This window comes from Mobula hypostoma, chromosome 6 (genome assembly GCF_963921235.1).
Source record: "Mobula hypostoma chromosome 6, sMobHyp1.1, whole genome shotgun sequence".
Classification (NCBI taxonomy): Eukaryota; Metazoa; Chordata; class Chondrichthyes; order Myliobatiformes; family Myliobatidae; genus Mobula; species Mobula hypostoma.
This window is the reverse complement of record NC_086102.1, coordinates 61,039,957-61,063,564: the sequence shown is the minus strand read 5'-3', so window position 1 is coordinate 61,063,564 and position 23,608 is coordinate 61,039,957. Positions and strand designations below refer to the sequence as shown.

Here is a 23,608-nt window from a genome sequence, read left to right as displayed (position 1 = left end):
CAAATAACCAGCTGTACAGTGTTCGGTTTTGTAACTCTAAAATATGAAATTAATTGAAAGTGAAAGCACGGAGTGAGGAATGCCCCAACAGATGGCGAAGCTGTCAATGGGTTTCACCTTCACAGGTACCCAAAAAAGAGTCAGAATATGTCTAATAACTTATAAATCTTTCTGAGTTAAACACATACTCTTAAAAATATTTTTCAACATCTGTTCAGAAAAGAATTAAAACTTGCTTTCTTTTGTAATCTATTTATTGCTTACTTATTATTTTTTTCCTTTTATGTATATGCACAGTATGTTGTCTTGCTCATTGTTTTTTTAATCTGTCTTTGTTGTGTGCGGCTTTTCATTGATTCTGTTTTGTTTCTTAGTATTTATTTACTGTGAATGCCCGCAAGAAAAATCTCAGGGTTGTACTATATATGGTGAAATGTATGCACTTTGATAATAAATTTACTTTGAACTTTTGAACTTCGAACTGAAAGAAAATACGCAGTACTGACCTGGTTTTATTTTAATCTAGTTTAATCTATTTTAAATAAATATTTATTTCTGTGTCTAGCACACCGCCCATTGTTTCTATTCAGTATAATTTTACTGGACAGCAGGAATTCAATTCTTATTTTCTCCATTATCATTCATTCATGCAAGAAAATTCTTATGGTTGCATCTAGACTTTGAACTACCATTCTCCTGTCACATGGTTCATGACAAGGAGACCATTACATAAAAGGTAACTCCAGGAAAATAGGCAACTCAATCTCATTATCTCAAATCAAGGAGGAACAATCATGTTTGCAATTCAGTATATTTACATGGCATGAGGGAACAAGTTGGCATGAACTTTGCCCCATGATTGGTAGCTGTGCTTTTTGCTGTGAGTGCACTTCTCCAAACAGCCTGATGGAGACAGAAGAAATGTTTGATAAAAAACGCAGACGGCAAGAGGAGAAAGGTGGAGGGTATACACCTGCAGTCAAGATTCTGCGGGAGGTAAGAGAAGATTTTCTGTGTTGTGGAGGTGGGAGTTTGTCATCAGGTGTTGGTGGAACTGTATTCTGGCCAAGCTATTATAGACAGTTATTGTATAATTGTATTTATTTTGTAAACAGCTACTTATAGATATTAGAGATTTTAATAAATTGAAAATATATGTTGCATATATGTTTTAACAACAGGAAATTCTGACAAACTGCAGGATGCAGCAAATAAGAGAAAATGTAGTTGAAGTTTAATGTATATTAGAAATTGTTATCATACTCTTTCTAATCTGTTGTGTACTTGCAATGCTTTCAACACTCCTGTTAGCTTTGTAGAATTTGACAGCAGTTTCTTGTTTTCAATTTTTATACAATTTCTTACAGCCAGGGAATTTAGTGTTTGTCTAAAAGAACGCTTCACAATACTCCTGTGTCCCATAAAATAACAGCAAATTCCAGCTGACAGTTTTTGTACGTGGCACGATCTAAAGGTCTAGCTGATGTCATGAATTGCAGGAGGAAAGTTCACTTAATTAGGAATCTCCGAACTTTGTTGACAATAACAATATTTTATTTATATTATGTGTAAGGTGCTAAGCCATTATAATGTTGTTTGTGTTTTTTTTAACTGATGCAGCTGGGGTAAATTCTTGTACTGCTGCTGCTTTTTGTAGAGGGGATCATTTTGGGTTTTGCCAAGAATTCATAATCATTTATTATTTATTTATACATTCAACATCTTACTCCGTTTTTAAAAACATATATTACCTTCAGACGCAGCGGGTTTAGGAGGAGGGCAGTGTGTTGGGCGGCGGTGTAGTGGCCTCGGTACCGGACTTCGGGGTGAGTGGTTCCGGGTCCGAGTCCGAATCCGGCTGGCTGCTTGCGTGCATTCCGTGCTTGCTGGATTGAGTGTTGAGCTGGCAGCTCGGCCTCAAAAAAACCCAGAAAAATGCCAGAGAAGCAGCAAGATTGCCACCCAAAGCACCATAATGTGCGGAGATGAACAACGACAAAAAATTTTAAAAATGAGCTCAGTGCAGACATAATTGTTTATTTTAAGTCGAACGTTATATATTAATTTTATTTTATATTATTTGCTGTTAAAATTAAAGACTAGAATTTTAAGTAGAAAAATATAGTGCAGATCATTGTTCAAAGTACAGAAGAGTCCCACAAAATAACATTGCGTTGTGTGACCTGATAACCTGATTAAATTTGAGTGACAGACTGCTGGTGCTGGATGTTTCTTGGAGTCACTGTGCAGTTGCTGCTCTTGAGGTATTTCATCAAGAATGTCGATTTTCACCCTACAGATTAGAGTTTGAATATGCACAGTTGAACGTGGCACATTTTTGTGTTAATATTTAGAAAGTAATACTAATGTTTTTCAGCCCCCAGACCTTATTGGATACCGTATTCCTTCTAAACCTGCAGAATGATTCTTCCTTCCATCCAGAACCTCCGCCCCACCCCACCCCCATGAGCCCATCATAAGCTCTGATTAAAGGGAACACCTGAAATTAAATCAGTCTTCACCCCTCATTATTGTTTTGCTGTCGTCTTGGCATTGTAGTTGGGATTGTAGTCTTAGAAAAGTTATGTTTAAATTACAAGATCCAATTACCTTTTCTCACCTCTTGCTCCAATCCCAGTTATCTCACCTCACCTACCCACCCAGCCCCTACGCCCTGACTACCTCTGCCTCTCCCTGTCCTACACTCTATCTCCCCACCCCTCACTGCTCCTTCCCCTGGACTTGAAAACAAGTTCTGCACTGAAACTGATTTTTTTCTTTCCTTAAGGAACTTCAATTTCTAACATCCAAATATGGGATTAAGAAAAAAAAAATTTGATATTATTACATGTGTTATAATAACATATTTACATCATTTGTATTGTGTTTAACCTGTTTTCATGCCTTCCTAAACAACTTGATTTGAATACCTCAGTCTTTCTTTTAAATCTGGGCCTACGATTAATCATTTTGGCCCAGAGCTCTGTAGGCCTGAGCTAAATTTGGATTGTGCTTTGTGTATAAATGAAGTGTATCAAATTTCCTACAACAGAACAATCAGTCAGTCAGTTGTACTGATGAAATTTTTCTCAATAGCTCCTAACAGTTTATGCTAATTTAATTTACAATTATGTGAACTGAAGCGTGTTTCATAAGTTCTACCATAGTCACGTTCATTAGAGAGAGAGTGAGTGAGTGTGTGTGTGTGTGTATGTGTGTGTCAATGTTGTTTTCTTCCAAGGACTATGCATGATAGGGAAGCGTACAGGTGGTAGGATATTTAGTAGGGATATACTGGAGTTTAGTTCCCCTCTTTCCGTTTCCCAGAGATCCTGCCAGATTTGATGAAAACTTTTCAAGCAGTCAGTCACAAAGTGTGGGTAAGTTGGAAAAGAGAAAAGAAAGGAAGGGTAAATTAGGGAGTTAGAGTAGCAGTCAGATACCTCCAATGAAGAGATGATTGGACGTAAAGGATCACATCTCAATGGATTTGGGTGCTCTGGATTGGGTTGTCCCTTATTTTATTTCTCTCTATTCAGCAGCTAACACCGTACTTTCTAATACTACAATCTAAAGGGAAGAGACTTTGCAGAAATGGATAAGAACAGATACTGATTAAAAATAGAGGCCATCTTTGGGAAAAATTGTCCTTGTTGCTGGTGCTAAGTATATTACATTTGTCTTTGCACATTGTCAGACCCATGTATCTATTTATTTCCTGTCTATATTGTATTTGTGTTACACATTCTCACACTGGGCTAAGTTAATTTGTCACATAGGTTTGGTTGGTGGTAGAAATAAATGAGTATAGTAATCTGTTTACCTGCAGAGCAACATGCAATGGGGATCAGTAGGAAGCACATTTTCTTTTTGACCACTCATCTTTGGATTAAATTTGATGCAAATAAGCTCGTCTTTGAACGCTCATCTATGTTTGAATTTGATCCAATTACACTTGCCTCACTCATTTTTGTTTTGCCTGAATTATGGAAGAGTCTAGTGATTTTATTGTTGGTTTGTTAGACAAAGGTTTAAAGTACTCTTTTAGCTTGGAATTCAGTTAGTTGTAAATGCATTATACAGTGCAATACTCCCTCGCTTAGTCTCTCAGTGTCTTTTAGTCTGTTCGCAAGTATTCACTGTATTTTATCAACTCAGTTGATAGAGATTCAAACAGTATTTTTGATATTATGAGCAAGCAAAATGAAAGAACAAACTTATTGGCACAACAACAATCCTTTTCATTCTTGCCTAAAAGAGAGATTCAAATCTTTGAAGGTGATCCCATGCAGTAACAAGCACACAATGACTGGCTCTATTTCCTTGAACAGTACACTAACGGCCACACTAGGGAACTTGTTAGAAGTTGCTAGTACGTTGATCCAAAGAGAGGATATGTCAAAGCTAAGGCTTTTCTACAGGAACATTTTGGTAATGAACAGAAAATTGCATCTGCCTACATGAAAAATGCTCTTTAATGGGTATCCATCAAATCTAAAGACGTGAAAGCCCTTCAGGACTACCGTTTTTATCTTAGAGGCTGTTGCAATGCCATGGAGGAAGTGCTGTACATGTATGAGTTGGACATGCTTGCCAATATGTTGACTATTATAAAGAAACTGCCCTATAAGCTTCGGGATAGATGGGGAACGGCCTGTGAACTGCAAGAAAGGCACAACCATAGGGCTACTTTCATTGACATTGTTAATTTTATTGAAAGGCAAGGAAAGATTGCAATAGGCCTGGTATTTGGGAATATATAGAATGCTCCATCATTGGCAATAAACAAAAGTGTGAACAAAACTAAGTCATAACTTTGTTTTAGAGCTAAAGGAAGCAGCTTTGCCACCACTGTGGGAAGTAAAACAGAACTGGAAATAAAGGAAGGCAAATGGTTTCATCAGCCAAAAATGTTTGTCTGTTCTGTGAGAGTTGGAACACATTGGATTTATGCCTGCAGGAGGAGAAAAGGGCTTGTAGTGAGAAGATTGTCTTCCTAGAGCAAAGTGGTGTCTGCTTTGGCTGTTTATGTACAGGACACTTCAGCAAAGATTGCAGGAAACATCTTTCATGCACTGTATGTGGTTTTATGCATCCCAGCATATTTCATATCCACCCAAAGGAAAGGGGAGCCGAATCAGACCAAACTATGAAAGAATCAGACACAGCAGTGAGTTATGCCCTGGTATCTAATGGCCTTACAGGGGCAGGTGGTCATTATTGTTAACTTACCATAGTCCAGTGCAAGTGAAGTCCAGAAGGGTGACAAGATGGTGGTTACTTATGCTTTCCTACATAATGGAAGTACAGCAGATTTCTGCACAGTGGGCCTAATGAACAAGCTCAAACTCAGAAAAATGGATAGGCTTTCCTTTACGCACCATGAGTCAAGAGAAGGTTGTTTCAGGATTGGAACTGGCTGGTATACAGTAGATGGTGAAAATTATTGAACTACCTAACATCTGTACACAGGAAAGTTTGCCTGTCCATGGAGGGAACACTCCACAACAGAGGGATGGTCTCACCTAAAACCTGCCCATTTGCCGGAGACTGATTCACAAATTGAGCTGCTTTGAGGACAAATATGCCTAAAGCACTGGAGTGGTTGCAAGTCATTTGCAGTGTTAATGATGGACCCGATGCAATCAGAACAATGTTGGTTTGGAGTGTGTGGACAGACCACTGAAAGGACACCATGGTGATGAAAGAGCCAAAGCTGACAATTAGCAGGATCTCAGTGCTGAACTTGGATGAGCATTGGCGGCAGCAGTTTAAGGCAAACTTCCCTGAATGCAGTCAGGATGAACAACTTGGTGTGTGAAGAGAAGACCACAAGTTTATGGAGCTGGTTGCAAACTCTGCAAAACTGGTGGGTCGCCTCGACCACATTAGTTTACCTCTGAGAAAGGAGGAGGTTAACATGCCAAATAAGAGGAACGCTGCAGAATAGCATTCTCTAAATCTAAGGAGGAGGTTTAAGAAGGATTTGTCATTTCACACTGACTCCACAGATTTCATGAAGGGTGTCATCTCCAAAGGTTATGCTGAGGGAGTGTCTGCAGAATTGATGGGATAGTCTGGTATATTCCACACCATGGTGTTTACCACCCCAGAAAAAGGAAACTCTGTGCAGTGCTTGACTGTGAAATAACTTTTCAAGGAACATCACTTAATGCTCAGCTCTTAGAAGGACCAGATCTTACTAGCTCACTGATTGGAGTGATAACCAAATTCAGAAAAGAGCCAGTGGTGATCATGCAGATACTGAATCAATGTTTCATCAGGTTAAAGTACCAGCAGAAGATGCAGAACTGCTGAGATTTCTCTGGTGGTCAGTTGGTGACCTCGGCCAAGATATGGTGGACTTTAAAATGGTGGCACATCTCCTTGGAGCAAGCTGTGCCAGCTTTGCCCTTAGAAAATTCATAGAAGACAATGAAGAACAGTAGAGCTCTGAAACAGTGGATAAGGTTTTGCATTGCTTCTATGTCTATGTTGTCATCAAAGCAATTCTTGTGTCAGTTTCTTCTGTGTCCTCTATCATGACCTTGTATCTATTTGCGCTAAAGGTGGCTTTCAACTCACAAAGTGGATAAGCAACAAACATGGTATACTAGCTTGGATATCAGAGGACCAACGAGCAAAAGAGATGAAGAATTTGGATCTAGATCAAGATATATACCTTCTACGGAGGGAGTACTGGCTGTGCAATGGTGAATTCAATCTGATACTTTCAAGTTTAAGATCATGATCCAAGATAGACCACTCACCAGAAGAGAAATCCCCTCCACAGTTAGTTCCATCTATGATCCTTTAGGAATCTTGAGTCCAGTGATGCTATCTGCTAAGAAGATCCTACAAGATCTATGCAGGAAAGAGCTTGGCTGGAGTGATATTATACCAACATCGGTTGCTCATGAGTGTTCAGGCTGGCTGGAGGAACTATTGTCAGTTGGAAGACTTAAAGATTGTTAGATGTTTGAATCCACTGGGTATTGGAGAAGTTACTGCTGCACAGTTACACCACTTTACAGATGCAAGCGAAGGTGGCGATGGAGCAGTGACTTACCTATTGTAACACAACACAATGCTTTATGCTTTTAGATGCACAATGCTTTATCATGGGAAAATCCAAGGTAGGTCCGTTGAAGGCAGTTGAAGTCCCTCGTATGGAGCTCAACACTGCTATGGTGGCAAGCCATATGGACACATTATGGATGAAGTAGTTTCACATGCAGCTTCATGCCTCAGTATTGTGGAGTACTTCTGTACTGAAGTATATCAAGAATGAAATTTCCAGGTATGAAACCTTTGTTGCAAACAGGATTTCAAAAATTCTTAAGGTCTCACAGGCATCTCTAGGTGTGTAAATACTTCAAGAAATCCGGTAGGTGTGGCCTCTAGAGGGGAGAAGATGGAAGCATTCAATTTCTTCTTCTCTGCCTGAAATTGAGAATTCCTATTAGATGATCCAGAAGTCAAGAGGAGCTTTAGAATGAATGCTGTGCAAACTGCAGAGGAGGTGGATGTGGTAACACATATAATCCATCATGTCTCATCTCAGATCTGCTTGAAGAGCAAGCTGACCTTGATTCTAAGATTTAAGAACCTGCTCTTTTTTCTAAGACAAAAGAGGAATCAATTGACCATGGCTCTTCTCAGTCTAACTTAGACTGTTGGACTAAGTTAGTCTAACAACAAGCTATTCTTCAGAGAAAGAAAGTGAAAGATGGAAAGGGCCAAAGGTCAGATCAGCCAAGGTTGGTTCTCAGTGGAGGAGCTCAGAAGGGCTGAAATGAAGATCATTGGGTTTCGCCAAAGAAGGAGATTTCTAGCTGAATTCTCAGATTTTAAAGTGGAGAAAGTGTGAAAAGGAACAGCCATATTTTCAAGCACAATCTGGTACTTGAAGGTGGTATCTTGAGAGTTGGTAGGACAGCTTAGTCGGGCAGTTAATCATAAAGAATCTAAACATCTTGTTAAACTGGCAAAAAATCTTCATGTATGACCATAAGATATGGGAGCAGAATTAGGCCATTTGTCCCATCAAGTCTTCTCCGGCATTTCATCATGGCTGAAATTTTCCTCTCAGCCCCAATCTCCTGCCTTCTCCCTGTATCCCTTCATGCCCAGACCAATCAAGAATCAACCTCTTCCTTAAATATACATCAAGACTTGGTCTCTACAGCTGCCTGTGGCAAAGAATTCTACAGATTCAGAACTCTCCGGCTAAACTTCCCCCTCATCTCCTTAAAAGGATGCACCTCTATTCTGAGGGTGTGTGCTCTGGTCTTTGACTCTCTCAGGAAACATCCTCTCCACATCCACTCTTTCAAGGCCTTTCACCATTCAACAGGTTTCAATGAGGTCACCCCTCATTCTTCTGATTTTTAGTGAATACAGGCCCAGAGCCATCAAATGCTCTTCATATGACAAGTTATTCAATCCTGGAATGATTTTGTGAACTTCCTTTGAGCCCTCTCCAGTTTCAGCACATCCTTTTTAAGATAAGGGGCCCAAACCTGTTCACAATATTCTAAATGAGGCCTCACCAGTGCTTTATCGAGATTCAGCATTACATCCTTGCCTCCTATCTAGTCCTCCTGAAATGAGTGCTAACAATGCATTTGCCTTCCTCACCACAGATTCAACCTGCAAACTAACCTTTAGGGAATCTTGCACGAGGACTCCCAAGACCCTTTGGATCACAGTTTTTTGAAATTTTCTCTCCATTTTGGAAATAGTCAACCCTTTCTTCTACCAAAGTGCATGACCGTACACTTCCTGGTACTGTATTCCATCTGCCATCTCTTTGCCTATTCTCCTAATCTGTTTAAATCCTTCTGTAGCCGCTCTACTTCCTCAAAACTACCTGCCATTCCACCTATCTTCATATCATCTGCAAACTTCGCAACAAAGCCATTAATTCCATCATCAAAATCATTGACATATAACGTAAAAAGAATCAGTCCCAACACAGACCCATGTGGAACAGAACTAGTCACTGGCAGCCAACTTGAAAAAGCTCCCTTTATTCCCACACTTTGCCTCCAACCACTACTTTGTCCATGCTAGAATCTGTCCTGTAATACCTTGGGCTCATAGATTGTTATCATTATCATATGCCTCCAAGTTCTCTGAGACCTCATCCTTAATAATCAGCTCCAACATCATCCCAACATCTGACGTCACACTAACTGGCCTATAATTTATTTTCTTCTGCCTCTGCTTTCTTAAAGAGTGGAATGACATTTGCAATTTTCCAGAATCTGGTGATTTTTGAAAATCATTACTAATGCCTCCACAGTCTTTTCAGCTACCTCTTCAGAACTCTGGGGTGTACACCATCTGATCCAGGTGATTTATCTACCTTCAGACCTTTCAGTTTCCCAAGAATCTTCTCTCTAGTTATGGTAACTCACACACTTCGTGACCCTTGACACCTGGAACTTGCAACATACTAGTATCTTCCACAGTGAAAACTGATGAAAAATACTTATTCAATTCTCCACCATTTCTTTGTAGAGGAGAGCGAGAAAGAAAGAAAAAAAACATTACAGCACATTTTTATGTTAAAGAACTGAGGTCACAGACAATTATAATGCCCTCATAGTTACATGTAATTTTTTAAATGCCTATATCTTCCTACCAACACATCCAAAATGATTGTTAATTACTGTTGTCTCTGAGTCATATTTGTGAAATGGTGTTGATTACATTCATGCATATGCAGACATCTCAAGTCAGTTGGACGTTTCCTGTTCTGAGCTGCATTTTAATCTACAATCCATTTTCAGATCTGAAGATTGGTTGTTGCTTATCGTTAATATTTGCTATATACCCTCACTCCAGAATATGCTCTAACACCCTTATCGACTTACTCACTATTTATATTTATAGTGGGAGATCATCGAGCATTTATATAAATAGTGATAGGCTACTTTGAATTGGCCCAGTTCTTCCAACAGTATTGCTTCCTCCTTTCTGGCCGTGCCTATACTTGCCTAATCCAAATGTGAAGAGCTCATTTTACAAGCCTGAAGCATCTCTGCTAGTAGGCAGGGCATCTGTCAATAAATTGAGGAAGCTTTGCTCTTTATATGTCTCTGATATTTAAAATTGCAGGTAATAATTTTTTTGAAAATAATCTAATCAAAATATGTACAAAAATAAAAATGTATGAGCAGGGCATGCAAATGAGTAAAACTATAACACTCAACCAAAACATTTTTTTAAAGAGAAGAATTAGCCTTCCCTTTTGCTTTACCTCCATAGTCTGACTATCCCAATTGACATCAGAGAGTTCCAGCTCCTGTGCCAGACCTAATCTAATGTGTGGTCTGGGAGGCAATTCGTAAACCAAGGAACCTTAGCAAAACCCAGTGACGGGGTTTTGAATCTGCTGGTTTCTACAGAGTCAAGACCTCATCACTGTGTTGTAGTAGGGAACCTCAGCATCTGCCACCTGTGGGCCCAGTTGATTCTCACTGCCAGCTGCATCTCGTGGCAAAGCTGCAGAACCTAGTGCTACACTTTGATCTGTCCCATTCAGTGGTAAAGTGTTAGTGCACCAACAGAAGTCACATTGGAGGGCACACACTAAAGGGTGTGGGAGTCAGAACAAGCATGATGCAAGGCAGTGTTTTTTTTTCCTACACTTTTTGACTATTTAACAGTTTTGCTACTTCTGGTAAACCATTTTAGCTCCTAATTCTAAGCCGTTCCAGTTTATTGACACTTATTCCTTTTACATGTCAACGTTTTTTTTCATTAACCTTAAGCGTCATTTAGGCGCGCCTGGACAAGGCGGGGGGGGCGGGAGATGACATCATTATAACAAATGCGTGGAGGCTTTTTCTATTCGATTCGAGAGGTTTCTGAAAAAATTCGTCAGTTAAACGATTCAATGGACCGTGAGCTACCAGCGAGGGAGTGAATTGAGTGAGTTGAAGAGTTCGCTGCAGCAGTGGGCGGTCCCAATATTTCTCCGTGTCGGAAGATTGTGATAATTTGCGGCACACAGTGCATATTGGATACGTGACTGTCACTTTGTATGATCCATACTTGGATTTCTGGAGTATTCTGTGGCGACCACTTTTTGTTAACCTATACATGGGTTTGGGTGTGTTACATGGCGACAACTTGTGTTAAGGAATATTCTGTGACTCACCTTGTGATATCCCTACGTGGATTTTGGAACTTAGGCGTCACCTTGTTATCCCTGCGTGGACTCTAGTATTTAAGTGACAACCACTTGACTTCTGGAATCTTCTGTGACTGTCACCTTGTGTCATCATAATGTGGATTTATGAACCCTACCTCACAGACACCTGTACCTGTTCCTGTGGATTTCAGAACCTTCTGGATTGCCGTCCTGGGACTCTGTTTAAATTGTCTATATTTTGGGTTGAGTAAGACTTGAGAAGAACTGTTTCCAGACCTCCACAGTTTGTGAGCTAAGATGCATTGCACTGTTAATTTTTGGTTAGGGGAGTAATTGTTTTAATTGACTATTAAATTGAAAATATAGTTGGTTAACATTAAAAATCTGTGTCTGTGGTCGACTGCTGCTGGCTCATAACATTCCTTATTACGGCCTGTTAGTGAATCTTTGCTGTCCCTTCCCTATTGCCTCAACAGCCTTCCAGTTATGGTATTAACGTGTCATTTTGCATGATCTTCAATGGAATCTATTTCAAACCTGTCTGTTTTTTTCATTCTGCCTTCCTAACAGCATATTTTGATAATTTTATCTTGCTCCTTCCTCCTGCACAAGAATACATTTGATGTAATTGTGTAACCACCTTCGATCAACTGAATCTGTAACAAAAAAACTCTCAAAAGGCTTTTGTGTCATTAAGAAGCTGAGCAAGCGGTCTTGCTTGTGTTGTCAAATGAATTCTGTTATGGGTGGCAAATGGCAGTGAATAAAGAACAAAAAAAAAAGGAACAATTAGTGACTTTAAAGAAAAGAAGTAGCTAAGTAGTTCCATCTCACAGTGGTTCACTTAAGGGTGGAAAGAGGAGAGTGGTTGGATTGATTTCATCAGAGCAGAGGAGGTTAAAAATGTATTAAAACTATTAAGAGTTTTGTTTAAGCATGTTCAAAAATCTTTCCCTATCAAAGAGTGTCTCTATGACCAGAGGCTGCAAATTTAAGATAATTGGCAAAAGAGTCTTAGGGAGAGGAAGAGAGAAGTTCATGTAGTGAGTTGGTAAGGTCTGAAATGCTCTGCTTGAAGTGCAGGAGGAAGCAGATTTGGTAATAATCACCAAAAGGAACTGGGAGTCAGATAAATGTACAAATATGAGAAGAAAGGATAGAGAGGGAGATGAGTTGGATTGCTGTTGAATGCTCCAGCCAAGGCATGATAGCCCCGTTTTTGCTATCAGCTTTTTAATATAATATGCGCTTCTTAATCCTTCCCTGGCATTAGCTGGAAAAGGAAGTGGGTGAAATTCTCCAATGGGTGACAGAGAACATCAGAGTGCTTGGAGCAGAACAGGTTATTGGTGATGTTTGTTCACATCTGGGATCTTGAAGTTGTCAATCCTCAACAGCATTCAGAGGAGTATATGGACAGGAGAATGTGCACACCCCACCCCTTCTCAAGTCAATGACCAGCTCTTTTGTTGACATTGAAGTGTGATGGTTATTCACTTTTTAGGGTAAGCGGGTATTTGTTCCTAAGTTCAGCTTTCTAACATAGCAGTTGACATTTCTAGAGAAAAGAGTTGTTCTTGAGTAAGTTAAGCTTCCAACCAATATCCTTTGCTCAGCTTCTTGTCGTAAGCAAGAACCAGTCTTCAGTTCTTAATGTAAATGGCAAGCAATAATCAGTCTGAAGTTAAAAGGACAGCTTTGCAAACAAACGGTACTGTCTATAGAGCACAGAATGCTGGCCCACAGCACAAGGTTGGTTGCAGTGCAAAACAATAGGGTTATGTTAATTGGGCCTGTATCAAACCAGAAAACGTGATTTGGTTCAAGAAAACTTGCAGACCAGATTGATACTATCACTTACCACATCAAATAGCTAACCTGTCAAAAATTTGGAAGATTTGTATACTCAGAGGGTTACCTTTCAGAGCATTAATTGAAGGCATCTGGGAATTTTGTCCCCAGGAGCTTTTAGACCATCTGTTTGAAAAGGGTATCCAAAAAAGTATCTCTTGCATGTGATATCACCCAAGTGGCAAAAAAACAGTAGAAGTGTAAGAGAGCAGTCGGGCTTGTGAGGAATAGTCAATTAATATCAATAAGAATGACATAAACGTGGAATGAACCAGAATCCATTCCTCTGCCTTTGATTTCTGCAATGGACAATTCATTCGTCTCCAACTTGTTGGTATATCTTTTTAGCTTATAGGAACTGTACCTGTGTTTTGGAAATCCTTTTGTGTTTTAGAAGTCATTTTAATTTGGAAATCTTTCATATGATTAAAAGCCTCTGAGTTTTAAATGGGTTTTAAGTATTTTATCTAAATTTAAACGTGTATCACTAAAAATAAATTAACTGTTTATTGGCTGGAAGTATCTCCTCCTTGGTAGGCAGGGGGACCCACTGCTGAAATAGTGGGTATTGGCAGGTAAACTTACCATGGAGGATAAACAGGAAAATGATCTAGCCTTTGAGGAGTAGGTGGCTACAGTATACCTCCCTTTAGTGGCTACAGTGGCATGCAAAAGTTTGGGCACCCCGGTCAACATTTCTGTTACTGTGAATAGTTAAGTGAGTAGAAGATGAACTGATCTCCAAGAGAAACATTCTTTTCATCATTTTAAGCAAGATTAGTGTAGTATTTTTGTTTTGTACAATTTTAGAGTAAAAAAAAGAAAAGGAGCATCATGCAAAATTTTGGGCACCCCAAGAGATTTGAGCTGTCATATAACTTTTACCAAGGTCTTAGACCTTAATTAGCTTGTTAGGGCTATGGCTTGTTAGGCTATAGTCATCGTTAGGAAAGGCCAGGTGATGCAAATTTCAAAGCTTTATAAATATCCTGACTCCTCAAACCTTGTCCCAACAATCAGCAGCTATGGTCTCCTCTAAGCAGCTGCCTAGCACTCTGAAAATTAAAATAAATGATGCCCACAAAGCATGAGAAGGCTATAAGAAGATAGCAAAGCGTTTTCAGGTAGCCATTTCCTCAGTTTTTTTTTAGATTATGATTTATTGTCATTTAGTAATGCATGCATTAAGAAATGATACAATTTTTTCCTCCAGAATGGTATCACAGAAACACAAGACAAACCAAGACTAAAAAAAACTGACAAAAACTACATAATTATAACATATATTTACAACAGTGCAAGCAATACCATAATTTGATAGAAGAACAGACCATGGGCACGGTAAAAAGTCTCAAAGTCTCTCAACAGTCCCATCATCTCATGCAGACAGTTGACGGAAGAAAACTCTTCCTGCCATGAGCTTCCAGCGCTGCAAACATGCCGATGCGGTACCCTGGAAGCACCCGACCACAGTCCAACTCCGAGTCCGTCCGAAAACTTCGAGCTGCCAACCAGCTCTCCAACACCCCAGCACCATCTCTGCCAAGCGCTTTAACCCCGGCCCCGGCAACAGGCAGTAGGCAAAGCCAAGGATTGGGGCCCTTCCCCTCCGGAGATTCTCGATCGCACAGTAGCAGCGGCAGTAAAGCAGGCATTTCAGAAGTTTCTCCAGATGTTCCTCCGTGCTTCTCACAGCTGTCTCCATCAAATCAGGATTGTGTACGGCATCCTAGTTCACAAATACAATATCAATTCGGAGTGGCCGCGCATGCTGCGTCGCGCCGCCATCTTCTCCTCCCCCTCCCAATGTAATGTAATTAAGGAATGGCAGTTAACAGGAACGGTGGAGGTCAAGTTGAGGTCTGGAAGACCAAGAAAACTTTCCGAGAGAACTGCTTGTAGGATTGCTAGAAAGGCAATTCAAAACCCCAGTTTGACTGCAAAAGACCTTCAGGAAGATTTAGCAGACTCTGGAGTGGTGGTGCACTGTTCTACTGTGCAGCGACATCTGCACAAATATGACCTTCATGGAAGAGTCACCAGAAGAAAACCTTCCCTGCATCCTCACCACAAAATTCAGCGTCAGAAGGTTGCAAAGGAACATCTAAACAAGCCTGATGCATTTTGGAAACAAGTCCTGTGGGCTGATGAAGTTAAAATACAACTTTTTGGCCGCAATGAGCAAAGGTCTGTTTGGGGAAAAAAGGGTGCAGAATTTCAGGAAAAGAACACCACTCCAAGTGTTAAACACAGGGGTGGATTGATCATGCTTTGGGCCTGTGGCACGGGGGCCATTTCACTGGTAGAGGGAAGAATGAATTCAATTAAATACCAGCAAGTTCTGGAAGCAAACATCACGCCGTCTGTAAATCTGAAGATAGAAAGAGGATGGCTTCTACAGCAGGATAATGATCGTAAACATACCTCAAAATCTGCAATGGACTACCTCAAGAAGCACAAGCTGAAGGTTTTGCCATGGCCCTCACAGTCCCTTGACCTAAACATCATCGAGAATCTGCGGATAGACCTCAAAAGAGCAATGCATGCATGACGGCCTAAGAATCTCACAGAACTTAGAAGCCTTTTGCAAGGAAGAATGGGTGAAAATCCCCCAAACAAGAATTGAGAGACTCTTAGCTGGCGACAGAAAGCGTTTACAGGTTTCTCCCGCTTTCCAAACGTTCTCTATGTCATTTCGCTTTTAGGAAAGACCTGCATTAGTACCTGTTTTCGTTAACCGAAAGAGGATTTTCGCTTTTATGAAAAAATACGCTCGCTTTAAACTTGTGAAACCGTGAAGAAGACTACCATGACCATGAAGCCTCGCATGGGCAGGTTTGTGTGCATGCGTGACATGCAAAAGCATGTATATTTGAATGAGTGTTGTGCACATGCGTTTTTCGACAAATCGATTTTGGCTCAAACTTCCTGATTCTGTTAAGTGAAACTATACTGTACATACATTATTTCTACTTTATCTAAGCTGTGTATTTATCATATCATTCCTGCTTTTACTATATGTTAATATTTTTAGGTTTTATGTGCTATTTGGTATGGTTTGGTAGGTTATTTTTTGGGTCTGGGAACGCTGAAAAAATTTTCCCAAATAAATTAATGGTAATTGCTTCTTCACTCTACGTCATTTTGGCTTGCGAACAGTTTCATAGGAATGCTCTACATTCGGATAGCGGGAGAAACCTGTACAAGCTGTGATACTTGCCAAAGGGGCTGTTACTAAGTACTGACCATGCAGGGTGCCCAAACTTTTGCTTCGGGCCCTTTTCATTTTTTGTTATTTTGAAACTGTAAAAGAAGGAAATAAAAAAGAAATCTTGCTTAAAATTTTAAAGAGATGTGTCATCTTTAACTTTATGCCTTTTGGAAATCAGGTCGTCTTTTACTTAGCTATTCACAGTAACAGAAATTTTGACCAGGGTGCCCAAACTTTTGCGTGCCACTGTATATCTGATAAGGCATAAGAACTTCGTTTGAGTTTAGAACTTCACAGTAAGAAAACCCAATAACATCACAGAGAGGGAGGTGTTGTCAGGATACCACATCACTAAGCTCACTATCTGCTTTTTGTGCTCCAACTTATTATTTGAGATATAGCCCACTATGGTAGTATATCTGCAAACTTGTTGATGGAGTTGGAACAGAATTTGGCCATGCAATCATGAGAAGACAGGGATTAGTGTGGATTTGAGGATGCAATCTTGTGGTGCACCGGTGTTTAAGATAATCATGGCAGAGATGTTGCTGCCTATCCTTATTGATTGTGGTCTGTTGGTCGGGATGCCAAGGATCAAATTGCAGAGGGAGGCGTTGACTCCGATTGTCTGGAGTTTGGTGATGAGTTTGCTTGGAATAATGGTACTGAAGGGAGAATTGTAATCAATATTCGGACATAGGTGTCTTTATTGTCAAGATGTTTCAGGGATGAGTGTAGGTCAAGGGAATTGGCATCTGCCGAAGTCCTGTTTCAGTGGTAGGCAAATTGCAGTGGGTTGAGATTGTTTGTCAAGCTGTAGTTGATGGAGTTGACCAGCCTTTCAAAGCACTTCATCATGGTAGTTATCAGAGCCACTGGCTGATAGTTGTTAAGGCACTGTATCTTGATTTTTCTTCAAAACCACAATGGAAGTGGCTTTCTTATGTAACATGCTGTAGGATTTCACTGCTGTGTAACATGCTGTAAGGTTTCACTGATAATGTAATGGTTTCTCTGTAGCAGCAATGTTTGGGTTATGACTAGAGATAACAGGGTTTGGAATGCTGTTGTTCTTTCTTGTGAGCTGGAAGAGGGATTTTTGTGGTCTTTTGACGGGGAGAGATGAGGAGAGAAGACGCGAATGGAGAGAGTTGGTAGACCACCGGACGGGGTGGACTTGGAGCGAGGGGCCGAACGGCAGCGACAATCGGAGGAGGTTGACGGTGGACGATTGGCTTATCAGTGAGCTCCAACAATGCGCAACAGACTTTTTAATAAGATTGGGCCCTTTTTTTCTTTTTTTCGTTTCTTTACTAATCATATAGTCAAAGTAAGAATTATAAAGCTTAATAGTTTAATCGCATATTGTGTACTGTTTGTTATTTCAGGGTACTGATTTGTAACAGGGGACACATCGCGCAGCATCTACCCAAACGAGATTCCTAGAGTTTGGCTGGGCTGGAGGCTATCACCCCCTATATTAAGCCGTTAGCCTAAGTGAGAGTTGCACTTAAAGCAGGAGGGAACCACAGCCTGAAAAGGGAGAGGTTAAAAATATCTGCAAGTACCTCTGCCAGCTGATTTGCACCGTTTCTGAGGACACTGCCAGGGATTCCATCTGGTCCAGATGCTTTCTCAGGGTTAACCCTCCAAAAGACTGACCTTATGCCTGCAACAATGATAGTAGATTTATGTGCCCTGGAGACTGTCAGGGTGCATGGTGAGGTGCCCATTCTCTTCTGTTCAAGACATGCATAGAATCTGTTAAGCCCATTAAGAAGGGATGTTGCCCGACTTTGTTTTGTAATGTGGTATAGTAAAAGATGAGTGCTGCTGGTGGAATATGAATGAATTTATTGAAGAGGTAATGGAAATATTACTCAGTTGAAATTTTATGCATTTTATTTATATAGATTTGCAGAAGGTATCTGATTAAATCTCAAAGAAGACTTCAAAGTTCAAAGTACATTTATTATCAAAATGTGTATACATTTTACAATCTTGAGATTCGTCTCCTTACAGGCAGCTACAAAACAAGAAACCCAAAAGAACCCATTTTTAAAAAAGTCAACAAATGCATAGAGAGGAAAAAAACACAAATTGTGCAAACGATAAAAGCAAGCAACAGCATTTGGAAGGGAAGTGAATCCGTAGACACGAAGCCTGGAGCAGCCGAAGCAAGCCCACAGCCTCAGGCTCAGTTCATCACACAGTGGGGCAAAATGTCACAAAGCTTGCAGACACAAAGTTCGGAGACGGCCCACAGCCTCAGGCTCAGTGCAGTACAGAGCAGAGCAAATGTCTTAGAGCAATGAGCAGAACTGGCCCGACCCTTGCCACCACTCTCGATATCCTACCTTTTCAATCCATCTGCCAAGGCGTTTAAATCATTCAAACATCGGGTTATCCCTCATTCTAAGTTGATGCATAGGAAAATGCTATAAATTGCTGATGTATTTGGTAAATTGCCTGGGCATCCGTTGACAGAGAGGAGGGTTATGTTCAGGCACTCACATTGGCAAGTTATTACTGGGGGTAAGTATTAAGAATCTCTGTAAGGGCCACAACTATTCACGTTCTTATAAACAGCTTAAACGATGGGATAGAAAGTCAGATATTTATCTTTTCCAATTGCTCAATGGATGATAATGTAAGAGGTGCAGCCAAAGGCATTGCATTTTAAAGTGATTTTAATAATTTTGTTTTCCATTCTGTTAATAAACACTCAGTGGCTACTTTATTAGGTATCTCTTATACCTAATAACGTAGCCACAGATCCTCTGCTGTTGTAAGCCATTCATTTTAAGGTTTGCCATGTGTACCCAGAGATGTTCTTTTGTACACCATTGCTGAAAAGTGTGGTTATTTGAGTTACTGTCACCATTCTGTCAACTTGAACCAGTCTGGCCAATCTCCCCCGACCTCTCTCGTTAAAAAGGCTTTTTTTTTGCGCACAGAACTGCTGCTCATTTTTTTTTTATTTTTGCACCATTCTCTGTAAACTCTCGAGACTGTTGTACATGAAAGTCCCAGGAGATCAGCAGTTTCTGAGAGAATTCAAATCTCTTGTACGTCTGGCACCAACAGTCATTCCACAGTCAAAATCAATTAGATCACATTTCTTCCCCATTCTGATATTTAAACAACTGAACCTCTTGACCATTTCTGCATGCTTTTATGCATTGAGTTGCTGTCACAAGATTAGATGATTACATATTTGCATTGAGGAGCAGGTTTACCTCACAAAGCTACCACAACTGTATATATCACATCCATTTCAATGATGCTAAATATGAGTCGTCTGCAAAGATTAAAGGCAAGATAGAGTATTATCTAAAACTAGGGGGAGAAAGTCTAAAGGGGTCTATTAATGGTCCATCAATGTTGCTCATTAAAATATCCTCCACAAGTAAAGAACATAATGAATCACTTAGAAAGCTGATGTAAATATTGAAAGGGACTGAATACAAGGAGACACAAATTATTCTAAAAGTAAGAGATTCCACAGATGCTGGAAATCCAGAACAACGCACACAAAATGCTGGAGGAACTCAGCAGGTCAGGTAGAGACCCTTCTTCAGGACTGGAAAGGAAGGGGGGAAGGCACCTGAATATAAAGGTGGGGGGGAAGGGAAGGAGGATCAGCTGGAAGGTGATATGTGAAGCCAGGTGGGTTGGAAAACCAAAGGGCTGGAGAAGACGGAATCTGATCGGAGAGCAGAACATAAATTATTGTAAGACCTTAACATATAGGAGCAGAATTAGGTCATTTGGCCCAACAAGTGTGCTCGCCATGGCTTATCTAATTTTCCCTCTCGGCCCCAATTTCCTGCCTTCTCACCATAGTGCTTCATGCCCTGACCAGTCAAGAATTTATCAAACTCTGCCTTAAATATACCCAATCATTTGCCTCAAGAGCAACCTGCAGCAATTAATTCCATTGATTCACCATTCTCTGGCTGAAGAAATTCCTCCTCATCTCCGTTCTAGAAGAACGCCCCTCTATTCAGAGGCTGTGTCCCCTAGTCCTAGAATCTCCCACCATAGGAAGCATCCATTCTATCGAGGCCTTGCAACATTCGATGGGTTTCAATTAGATCTCCCCCTCATTCTTCTGAAATCTAGTGAATACAGGCCCAGAGCCACTAAATGCTTTTCATATGACGAGCCATTCAATCCTGGAATCATTTTTGTAAACCTGCTTTGAACCATCTATAGTGTCAACACATCCTTTCTAAGATAAGGGGCCCAAGACTGCTCACAATCCTCCAAGTGAGGCCTCACCAGTGCTTTATAAAGCATCGGTATTACATGCTTGCTTTTATATTCTAGTCTTCTTGAAATGAATGCTAATATCGCATTTGCCTTATTCTGCCGAAATGTTTTGGGTATTTTGAGTGGAAAGCCTGTTGCCTATTGAGCATGGCTAGCAAGTGGGACCATGCTGGTCTCTGATGATAAAGGCTTATCATTGGAAGTGGATCACTTCTCATAACTCAGGAGCTGGCTCAGCGACAGCAGAAATTGATGATGAAATTCATCATCGACTTCGATGCATCAGCAGAGTCTCTGGTCCATTGAAGGTGGAACAAACCTCATGAACCACTACCAATAGCTATGAGAAAGCAGTGACAAGAATGAAAAAAACAACCCACTTAGTTGCAAATTAGGATTTGAATTGGTTAAGATGGGGGTCACATTCATTGTAGAAGTATCCCTGGTTAAAGGCTGGGATGATTTAAGGAAATAGTCATAAAGAATCATGTCAAAGTCTCTGATTCCTTCAATACTATCTCTGATTTGATATTGTTGTTCCAGAAAACATCCATTTTTGAGAGGAATGGTGATGCAGTGTGAGAGTGAAACTACACACCCAGAAGTGTCAGGCATGGGAAGAACAAGCTATTGCTGATTATCACATTCCACTCACCCTCTGCTGATCAATAAGCTCTCTTCCAAATTAAAATTCTCTTGGAAGAAACACTGAAGAGGCAAAGGACAGAGTGGGCAGTGGGCAGGTCACCATTACCCTTAAGGTGGTACGGGCTTCAGAATTTGTTCCATCGGTGTGGTGAGGGACAAACATAAGTAGGCCTTCCAGCATCACCCATGCCCAGGAAGTATCTAATCCCCATGGTAGATGTAACAGAAGGAATGATATTTTATGATTCATGATCTTAAATATATGGTAACTGAGGAAAATAGTTACTGCGTTGTTGAGTAAGATTGTTTTATTTAATAGGAACAACTCATATTTAACTCAATAAAAATATTGTAAAAAACCAAAAAAAACAGTGACACCAAAATGGCTAGATAGGCTATTCTTTCCGAATGTCTCCATGAGCAAGATTGACTGATCTAGTTAATTAATGAAGACCACTGTTCCCTTTAAGCTGCTGGGGTGCACGGCCGAGCAGTAACTGAAATGCTCCCGCACACGTATCCTTTGTTGCTGCGCAGCTGGAATTTAATTTTATATAATGTTAATATTAAAGTGTCATGCAGTTTCAGGCCGTGTAAAAATTTCCTGCTCAGAGCAGTAGTTGGTCCGCGCAGCTGTTTAAAAAAAAAATCTAGAAGGAACGTTGAAAAGAAAACTAGAAGTCTGTTTCCCTGAGGTTATGTTCTGACTCCCCCCCGTCTGCCTTTGCCTTTGGATCAGGCTGAGATCATCCCTGTCTGCAGCACAGCACAAAGTGATGTGGCTTGCTTTGCTCTCATCTCACTCATGGAAACAACCAACCAGTGCACATTATGTAAATTGTTATGCTTCACGAGGTGGTAACAAACCTACAGCTGAATGGTTGTCATGGCAACAGCTGAAGGTCCTGCCTTTTATCTTATATGAGGGAATAATGTTCCATTTCCTGGGGTGGCGGCAGAGAGGATGGGTCTAGTCTAGTGGTGGTGAGATCTAAAATTTAAATAGCATGGAGCAGATAAACTGATGGGCAATAAAGTGTTCAGTCGAGTTCAGTCTTAGAGGCAGCAGCTTTCCTTCAGTCATGCCAGTTCTTAAATTTGATGCTGAGTCACGAGAAGGTATCCCAAAATCCTCCTGTTATAAGCTTCCATCAAAGACTATGGAGGAAATAGAGCACACCTGCCCTCAGCCTCATACGGTGAGTCAAATAATTGAAATCTATGATTATATTAATCTGAGTGGTTTAAGTGCCTATTTGCTGTTCAGTATTATCAAGGAAAATGGGCCAGTGACAGCATGTGCCTCTAAAGGGTTTTCAAACAAATAGTTCAGTTTGTTGTGACCCTTATTGTGCATTTAATGTGGCTGTTAAATGAACCAGCTTTATTTTCAGTATGTCTAACTGCTGTGGGAGACTGCATTCCAAGGTGTTTGGGAATCAAAATATGTCTAGGAAGGGAGAAAACCTGTATGAGCTGATTCTTCAGGATTTCAAAATGCAAAGATATGCAGTAGATTGAAGAGGTTCTTTATTCACTTGAATAACTGATTCTTTGAGTCCTGCAGGGTGGAAACTTAATAATATTAACAATTGCTTTTGATGTACGTGTCATTCTAAGCCTGTGGCGTGAAGCATAACAAATATGTTAACTAATATCTCAATTTTTATGCAAAATATAAACTATTATCTCATCAGAGATTAAGCATGTTGTCATCAGAATGGAAACATTAAAAATAAATACATGACTTCATCAAGATGAGGCCGTTACTCAGCTGATTCTGCAGAGAATTAGGAATGAGTAATTTGTGGAAAGGGAATTGAAGTCCTAACAATGGCAGCATCAATGTATATTTTTAGCCTGTGCATTTTGGTGTGAACATGGATAAATAATCTAATCCTAGGAGTTAACTGAAGAAAGACCGGAAGTATCTGTTGATGAAGAATAATAAATAGAGGTGATAAATCACTTGCTCTCCGCAGCCTATCATTGACAACACAGGCGACAAAATGTCGCTCTTTACAAGGGTAGATTGGGTGCTGTGATTAACTAATCAAATCTGTAACAGAGCTGAAGCAATTGAACACATTTTCAGAGGAAATGCGTGTCACCATTTTACTTAAGTACACTAACATCTGCTAGAAGTACACTGAATAGACAGATGATATCATTAATCATTGTGCAACTGTCATCTGGTGTCAGTGCTGCCATTTTGGAGCTTAATACTCCAACTAATGCCTTCCCTTGATGCTCAGTTGAACACCTGTCCAGCAACAGGATTAACCAGCCCATCTCCTTATCCTCTCCACACAGATTGTCTAAGGGGACCATTGGCTTATAAGAGTTACTGTACATAATGATTGGTGTCTAAAGACTGTTGCTGTGATTATTTAAGTGACTGCTTCAAGAGTACTTCGAAGTTGCTACTGTCCACGTGAAGTGGTGTGACTGATACTAAA

At 40.3% G+C, this 23,608-nt stretch overlaps 1 protein-coding gene across 3 annotated transcripts in view; it reads left to right on the top strand.

Annotated features, from left to right (window-relative positions):
- The first annotated feature begins 762 nt into the window (after positions 1 to 762).
- Positions 763 to 23,608, top strand: part of pcyt1ba (phosphate cytidylyltransferase 1B, choline a) — an 82,314-nt gene continuing 59,468 nt past the window's right edge. Inside the window, exon 1 of one of the 3 annotated variants that reach the window (XM_063050883.1) lies at positions 763 to 996. In XM_063050883.1, coding sequence (XP_062906953.1) covers positions 856 to 996 — 141 coding nt within the window. In that variant the 5' untranslated portion in view covers positions 763 to 855. Of the gene's footprint in view, positions 997 to 21,867; positions 22,349 to 23,608 lie in introns of those variants that run through there. The other 2 variants (XM_063050881.1, XM_063050882.1) reach the window with 2 other exon arrangements.